Source organism: Thunnus albacares, chromosome 19, assembly GCF_914725855.1.
Source record: "Thunnus albacares chromosome 19, fThuAlb1.1, whole genome shotgun sequence".
Lineage (NCBI taxonomy): Eukaryota > Metazoa > Chordata > Actinopteri > Scombriformes > Scombridae > Thunnus > Thunnus albacares.
Window position 1 is genome coordinate 27,495,491 of NC_058124.1, and position 9,024 is coordinate 27,504,514.

Consider the following 9,024-nt stretch of genomic DNA (forward strand, 5'->3'; position numbering starts at 1 on the left):
TAAGCAGCTGGTTGTTGTCCATGTTTATTTTGTCACAAGAACATGCAATAATTGTCAGCCTACGGATGTACAGAGAGAACTGGATACAGGAACAGTGCTGGGCTTTGAAGCAAATTTGGCATGGTTGACTCTAGTGGGAGAAAGAAACATAAAAGACTCTTTTCCAGAAACTTACACTGTGACATCTGCTCATCACCAGATACATTTTTTTGAGCATCACAACCCCAGCAAAATGACTATGGTTTCCCTATCAGAATTGGAATCATTCGGTCTGATCACATTTTGAAAGTCTACAAAAGTCCCACGATTGAATTGTTTAATCCTCATTCAAGTCAGATGGAAGGCTAAACCAGATGTTAGCCATCACAGCTGATGGAAGTCTCTAGTGAACATGCTCCATGGATGCAGTATGTTTTCATCTGGGTAATTTCTTGACAACAGGAAATGGCTTTTTTGGCTCCCTGCACTACTGAGCAACTTTCATAGGAATGAACAAGACCCCGTCTCCAGCGCTCTGTTGTGTTTGAGCTGGTAAACTGCAGCAAGGAACCTTTTTGGTGTTGAGTATAAAGTTTCTTGACGTTTCTTCCAGTGTATGAAACAGAACTGACTCATATGGGGCGGCTGTCGCTCACTAATCAGAAGTTTCCTTATTCTCCTCTCCACTTGTCAAATGAGTGTAAATGGGTGAATGAGCAGCAGAGACATTGTGAAGAGCTTTGGATAAAAGTGCTATATAAATACAGCCATTTATGGAAAATCATAATTTATGTTGGGGCCTCAGCAGGGACCACTGTGAGATGTCCAGAAGATTGAAAGTACACTGTGGTGTAAACATCATGAGACAGCTGTTAATAAGTCCAAATATGTTTGACCATAGAAGAAGAAGCCTCCCAGGTGGCTTACTTCCAACTCCATTACATAATGCAGTTCCTCAGTGTTTGTCTTAATGTAAGCCTTTGTTTGAGACTCCACGTACTGAGTGAGCGAATGTTTACTGGACGTTTAAATGGGGTCCTTAGATGTGGTAAAATCAACTTTAAAAAAAACCTTGCAAAAACCTTCATTGCACTTACAGCAACGTAACGGGTGTAGTTGTCAACTGGAGCTACGTGTGTGTGGAGGGCAGCAGTGTCAGCCCTGCCCACACTGAAACAGAGGAGAGGAGAGTGACTCAGCGCGACTATAAATGACAGCAAAACGCAGCACAGACTATGTTCACTCATGTTATTTACCTGATTTATGTGCACTTGTTTCATTTCAGCACATTGTGAGGCTCTCTTCTGCGTTTTGCTGTCAGTTATGATCGCTCCACGGAGCAGAGGAGGGGCAGTGAAGTAGTGGAGTTGAGGACAACACTCGTTACGTTACTGTTACTCAGTTGTTTGCCTACTTTTGAGCCACTTTGTTTGAGACGATCACTGTGTCTCTCCACCTTTCAGGCCTCTTGGCACTGTAGGCTAGATGTGCGAGATGGTGACTTGCTTCAGTCAGGAGGGGAGCATTTGTTTTACAGATTTTTAGCACCATCTGTTGTTTTGAATGTATGTTTACATTTAAAAGTCTGGACCACGAATATAAGATGACCTCACTTTTTTCAGATGTTTTTCTAGGAATGACAATGGATTTCCTTGTCTTATATTTGGACCAATATGGTACATTTTTTTTTCCATTGTCTCTTTTTTCCACTTCCTCTTTTTGATGGACACTGATGAACGTAAAAGATCCAAAAATACAAGAGGAAACTATGGAGTATGAAATATCTGTGTACAAGTGTCCCATGACAAAAAACTTACTACCACTAAAAAGAGGTAGTGTAGAGTATGATATGATGTATCATTGATCCTGTGACTGTTTCTTGCCAGTTAAGACCACAACCTTTTGCTCTTACTCCTGTGTGAACTGTACAAACTATCAAGACTCCTTGTCTAGTCATTTGACTTTTATTAGATATTAGTAATTATTTCAACAATCAGTTAAAGAGGAAATATTGTGCACATTTCCAGCTCTATATTTATATTCTGGGGCTCTACTGGAATATCTTTTCATGTTTTCCAGTTAAAAACTCCTTATTTATCTTCTACTGGTCCTTTATGCAGCCCCTCAGTTCAGCCTCTGTCTGAAACAGGCCGTTGTAGCTCCTGTCTCTTTAAGACCCGCTTCCTGATGAGCCCACTCTGTTCTGATTGGTCAGCTTCAGTAAGCTGCCTCTCAGCAGACGTCTTGGGAGCTACGTAAACAAACAATAGCAGTCGGCTTTCACTCCTTTTTCTCAGTCTGTGCTTGAATTGGAAACTTCTCAAATGCAGAATCTGATCAGAAACATGAACAACCCATAGAACAACCTTAGTAACAACCATAGCAACAAAGGCTACAGAAAGGACGCTCACTTGTGGGCATGTCCAAACGATCTGATGTCATCACAAGGAGGAATTACAGGTAACGTGAACAAAAAGTTTTGCTTTTGACTTACGGTGAGCATTTTTACATAGGTTTACTTACTTTGACTGTGTTTAACACAGACATCCAACATCATAACAGTATAAGAATAACAGAAAATCACAAAAAGCATGTTATGCCCCCTTTAAAGTTTAAGTAGCATCTTTCCAGAACATTTATGAATTGCTTCAAGTAAACAATGAGTAAAATTTGAATAAAGATGCAGGAATTACTCCAAGAGAACTCCTGCAACTGTTGTGTCAGATCGATGGAAGACAGTTGAAGAAAAAAACACTAGATTAAAAACTACCTTTTGAAGATAAAAATCAGGAGTCAGAGGTCCAAGCAGCAAAGTGTTCTTTAATGCTGGCAATAAAGGAGAGCAAATTAGCGCATACAAGATGAACCAGGTCGCTCTGAAGGTTTTTTCCTTCAGTGCGTAGTTTGTATACCCTTGGGTCGGCATAGGTCACACCTATCGTCCATCTTCCTTAATTTTTGGCCAATTACTCTATTATTTTTATCTCCGTCACTCGTTGTTGGTCAAAACTCTTCAAGACAGGTTTTGAGCTGTCGTGGATATGTACTGGCATATTCAATTTTATCTGGTTATGTCCAATTTTTTTATATAAGTATTGGGGATCATTTTACACCATTATTGCCAAATTGTCTTCTGGCCTTTATTTTTTATAAGTTATTCTAGTCACTTTACACCCTTATGTCTTGATCTCCTCCAGAGAGTATTTTTAAAAAAGGTGAAGACTTTAATGCAGACCCAAGCAAAGTGACATGTAATACAAACACACTCAAATTTCTCCAGTGTATGATTATGATTCTTTTACCGTGCTTCTATACGTACATCGTGATTAAATGTGATTCATGAGATTACAAATACATCATCAATATACATTTTAACACACTAGCACTTATTGCTTATAAAACTTATAAAATCAATCTGCATAGATTAATATTGTCTTTAAGCACACCAATGACATTTAATGAAAATACACCACACAACCCTCAAACTTTCTCTTGAAATACAAAGAAAGACTAACATGCTGTGTTAGTTTAGTTTTGACCACTACTGAGCAGAGGAACTCCAAAACACTCTGTCAGACAGTCCTGACTTATTATCACCATGTTATGCCTAATGTCTTTGCAAACCATCCCTAATTACACATCAAGCAGACACAGAGCAATATGATCACCTAGTTTGGGTTTGCACTAACTCCTGAGAAAAATATTTGACTCTTTTAGGTGCCTGATGTTTCACTTTTTTTACCAGCTAATATTTAGCTTTGTCTATCTGCAATTCGGTGCTGAGCAGGTAGTGTACAGTGGGTTTATCAGAACTTGTTTGCTGCAAAATTAAGTCAAGTCAGTTTTATTTGCCTCAGTGGGCTTTACAATCTGTACATTGATACAATATCCTCTGTCTTTAGACATTTGATTCAAATTAGGAAAAACTTGGAGGATGACAACTTTATAATAGATTTATAATATATACAAAAATAGCTGCCTGCTGCTGCTGGAAACACTGAGACTGAATCACACAATAAAAAAAGCTCCAAAGAGCAACAGAATTGGTGAAAATAGAGAATAGAGGTCACAATGTGTGTGTGTGTGTGTGTGTGTGTGTGTGTGTGTGTGTGTTTGTGTGTGCATGTCACTAAAACAATACTACCTTATTTGGTAAAATGACAACATGTTTTTACATTGTGTTTACTGGCATGGTCATCATTGACTTCAAAGGAACATGTCTTATATCATGAGCGGAAATTAACAAATGATCCAGGTGCATCATTTTTGGTCATGCACAGTATGTCATTGCACAACGCTGTCTAATCTTTAAAAACAAGGCTGGCTTCCAAACAGCTTTAAGCTATGGGCCACTGTTTGCTCCAGGAGGTGTCTGGGAAATTCAACAAGGAGTGAAGCAACAGTTGAAGCTATCACTCATTACATGTCTAATTTTGTCCTTCTTGAAAAAACACCCCACCCTTTTTTATATCTCTCACTCTACCATTAGATTAGTCTAAAGATCAACACTAACCAGCGTTCATGTAATGCTCAGTACCAGGAGACACCATGTACCATCCTATTTCCCAGTAATGATGAGCATTGATGCTCCAAAGAAGAATGAATTTAATCTAATTTTCATATCCAGGGTGCTGTGCCTGGACTACTTTCACTGTGTTCTAAATGACTCAGCATGCTGCACCTTGAACTTGTTACTTTTATAAGTGTTTCTACAAGAACAGTTAGTTTTTCAAAGCTTCTTTCCAGGCATTTACATTGTTTAAACCAAGATGGTGAACGTGGTAAACATACCTGCTAAACATCAGCATGTTAGCATTGTCATTGTGAGCATATTAGCTCACTGACGTTAGAATTTAGCTCAAAGTATGTGTGAAGTACCGCTAGCATGGCTGTGACTGGACCATTTTTGACAATCAATGAATTTGTAAAGTTACTTATCAAGCAAAAATGCAAAATATCAGTTTATTCTATCTTCCAAGTGTGGGGATTCTCTGTTTTATATAACTGTAAACTGAAAAACTTTTTCTTTTTACATTTTATATATCAACAGATTAATCAATCAATCAATATTTGCAGCCCTGCAGTCCTTTATGTCTACAATCATTGCTGCACGAGGACTAATAGTATCCACAGCAATGAACCACTTCCTGTCTTTGTCTCTGCAGAGCGCCGACGACGAGTCACAGTGGGTGGAAGACCTGCTGAAGCTTCATACGGCCCGAGTCCGAGACGTGGAAATCCTGACTGGCCTGGACCTCTACCGAATCACCAACCTCACCTACACCAGCACCCTGAGCCTCAAAACCTACCTGCACACCTTTGAGAGTGACGACTAGACGCACAGAGAGACAGACACGTACATACAGGATGTCGCCCTTTGTAGAAGTCCTGCATTTTCACTGCATCCTGAGGAACTGCCTGAGAATTGCTTGGAAAGGGGAACATATTTTTGAAAAATTGAAAATATTAAAAAAGAATGGTTTGGCAAGTAGTAGTTTGGAAGATTACAACAGGAATATTCAATTTTATTCACAAAAATCTGAGGAAGAATAAGCTAGCACAGGAATGATGCAGGATGGGGGACTTTTCCGACAGCTGCCACAATACATTTCATAAATACAGTATGTACATCCTCATGCGCACGTATGACCTTACTGGTGTTTTAGCTATTTAACTATAAATGATATGTACTTTATATTCCTAATGTTCGTCCATTGCATGCTGTAGAATTGAACAATTTTGAATTTGTCTTTTCTTAATTATATAACTCAATTAATAGACTCTTGAAACTTGCTTTTGTTGTATAACTGATCACAAGGAATATTATCAATGTGAAGTAACACAATGTGGACTTCTCATAGCAAACTACTCTCAAGCTAATCTTAAAATTAGATCTTCAAGCTGTGTGGAAAGAAACAGAAGCCAATAGCTGCCTGAAAAGTTGGGGAAAATACATGAAGAAATGTCAAAGGCTACAGCATGGTTTCCAGTAGTGCAAGTATTTATCATTTGTAGCTATGGGCAAAAAACATGCAAAATTGTTGGGCTGGATCTGTGAAGGAATAGTTTGGCATTGTGGGAGTATTTGCTTTCTTGCTGAGAGTTAGATGTGAAAATTTATGCCATTTTCATATCTGTTCATTAGATATGAGGCTACAGCCAGCAGCAGGTTAGCTTAGCTTAGCACAATGACTGGAAACAGGGTCAAAACACCTAGCAGCACCTCTAGAGCTCACTAATTGTGTCTCGTTTATTTAATCTGTTCAAAAACCGAAGCATAAAAACAACAATTTACTGTTTTACAGGGTGTTATGTGCTTGACTATTTCTTGGCTGGGCGCTAGCTGTTTCCACCTACTTCCAGTCTTTATGCTAAGCTAAGCTAACTGTCTCCTGGTTGTAGCTTCACATTTACACACACACAAACAAGAATGTTATCAATCTTCTCATCTAACTCTAAGCGTATTTCTCAAATTGTCAAACTATTCCTTTAAAACAACATGCAATATACATATGCAAATCTAGCAGGTAGACAAATAAGAACACACAGTCATGAGTACACCAGGATCCGATAATATATAGTGACCTTAAGAAGTTCCAAATAATATGTGGCATTAAACGTGTAAGAAAAAAGACTAAATTATGCCCTGTCATGTTTTCCACACAAATATATGCCTTCTAAAATTGCTCATGAGGAGAAAATAATGATGTGTGGCTTTAAATTAGACAAAATGTAATTATCATGCAGTCCAACAGAGTCTTTCCTGCTCCTTGCAGTCTGCTGACAGTTTCAGCAGAGAGGTAAACAAATGAAGGTTGTCTGGTTAGCAGACAGGCTCAGTACAGTTTCCTCTGAAAAGACAGAAATAACCATTAAAATAAACAAACAAACTAAAAAGGAAAAAACCCTACCCCTGGTGCACACATGGACATACACATAACACACACACACCTACTGTAACACCTTTCTCTCTGTTTCCACCCCCACCCACCCCCGTCCCAGCTGATTGTCTAGGTGTATATTTTTATACAATTTGTCATATTTATTGCGTAGCAGAATAATAATAACAGCACCTAGTGTAACAGTATTAATCCAGTGTAACAGATTTGTCCCTGTTTTACTGTAATAAGGTAGAAACGGATCACTGATGCTTTCATCATGGAGGTGACGAGACTGATCCTGCCTTAAAGGAAAATTATTATAGTTTTTTTTTTTTTTAATCTGGGTCTTATATGCAGATTTCTATGGCAGCATTTTACTCACCAGCTTTTTTGTGGAACATATCCACTTTTATATCCATTATTTAGTCACAGCATCTCCACCACTTAAAGCATTTCCAAGTAAAACTGATGATTATAGTTCCTAAACATAATCATCATTGTTTCTCTGCAAATCTGTGTCCATGCCCAACTGTGGTAGGTCTGGTAAACTAAACATGGGATAAACTCTAGCAGACATTTTATGGACAATGGACATTTATAATAATAAAGTTTGACTTTCACTTTCATATTGATCCTGCTGTGTCCCACAGAATCTCTGAGTCTCTGTGTTTCCAGGCTGTATTTAAAAAAAAAGAAAAACAAAAACAAATTTTCCTTTAATCAATGTCAGCCAGAGAACACAGCAACATCACCTAATATTATTATTAGACTTCCTGCAGCCATCAGAGCCTGTGTTTTTAGATGTCTGGTATTTACTTTCATAACATGATACTGATGACTTAATACATAGTCAATAAAATTGCCTTTAAGAGCTTGCCAATTTGTAGATGAAGCCATGTTTATTCCTGTAGTCTTTCAAATAAAAGCCGTAGAGAAACATAAAACTTTGAATGACTGGAATCGACTTCTTCAAATGTTTTGTTAGACAGCAGCCTAGTGATGTGTGTCTTGGAGTTGAATTTATGTTTTCCATGGAAAAATGGTGACTCATCTATGTATATTTACAGGTAACTTTGGCTACAATGTATAAATAGTTTCCAAGGAGACAGCTTTATATTTGAGTAGATTCTGGATGCTTTGTTGTCCAGCATGTCACTATCACTCACACTAATGTCTACGCCAGTACACAAATACTGACAGAATAAACAAGCTTACTGTGGCACCAATGCAATTGGTTAGACCAGACAAACTGTTTTTCTGAGAAGTATTGTTTACTGGATTGTTAGTTGTGTTTATTAACTTGTAGTATAAAAAAACACAACTGTTATAAAATAATACTCCTCTATATTTAGTAAATGGACAGGACTGACTATTAATCAATCAATCAATCAATCAATTTTTATTTATATAGCGCCATATCACAACAAAAGTCGTCTCAAGGCACTTTTCACATAGAGCAGGTCAAGACCGTACTCTTTAATTTACAGAGACCCAACAATTCCCCCATGAGCAGCACTTGGCGACAGCGGTAAGGAAAAACTCCCCTTTAACGGGTAGAAACCTCAAGCAGAACCCGGCTCTTGGTGGGCGGCCATTTGCTTTGACCGGTTGGGTTGAGAGAGAGAAAGAGAGAGGGAAAGGGGGAGGGGGACAGAAGAACTATTAAACAATATGGTCATGTTATTTTCAAGCAAATACCCAGACCACATGGCTTTAGGGACATAATCTCGCGTGACACAAGTCTTCGGACATTTATGTGGTAATCCTTCAACATATAATTCTAATACTCATCGTTTTAAGGTCTGTTGGTGATTAAAAGCTGAAATAGAGCTGAAACAAGTTTACGATTCTGGAAAACAACAAAACAACAAACAACAAAGGATAAGAAACCAAGGTAACCATTCACCGGAGGCAGGATAGAAACCATAAATTTCCATCAACTGCTTTGTGCATCCGACGTTCCAGACTTTGACGTCAGCAAAATAATTCTTCTTGTTTTTTTAGGTAAGCAGCACTTGTGCCTGATGAATAATAGCATGTGTTGGCCGGGTAGACACTGTTCTTTGACGTGAGAACATTGAAAACATGCTGCCTGGACTGATAACTTACGCCTCGATATTAGTCAGTCAGATGGATGAATTTACTAATTTATTTGTTTGCACAT

At 38.2% G+C, this 9,024-nt stretch overlaps 1 protein-coding gene across 1 annotated transcript in view; it reads left to right on the forward strand.

The window, feature by feature from the left end:
• Nucleotides 1–7,804, forward strand: part of LOC122970554 (ectonucleotide pyrophosphatase/phosphodiesterase family member 2) — a 73,977-nt gene extending 66,173 nt beyond the window's left edge. Inside the window, exon 25 of the mRNA XM_044336735.1 lies at nt 5,145–7,804. Within this exon, the coding sequence (XP_044192670.1) occupies nt 5,145–5,315 (171 nt within the window). The 3' untranslated portion in view covers nt 5,316–7,804. The remainder of the gene's footprint in view (nt 1–5,144) is intronic.
• The last annotated feature ends 1,220 nt before the right edge of the window (nt 7,805–9,024 follow it).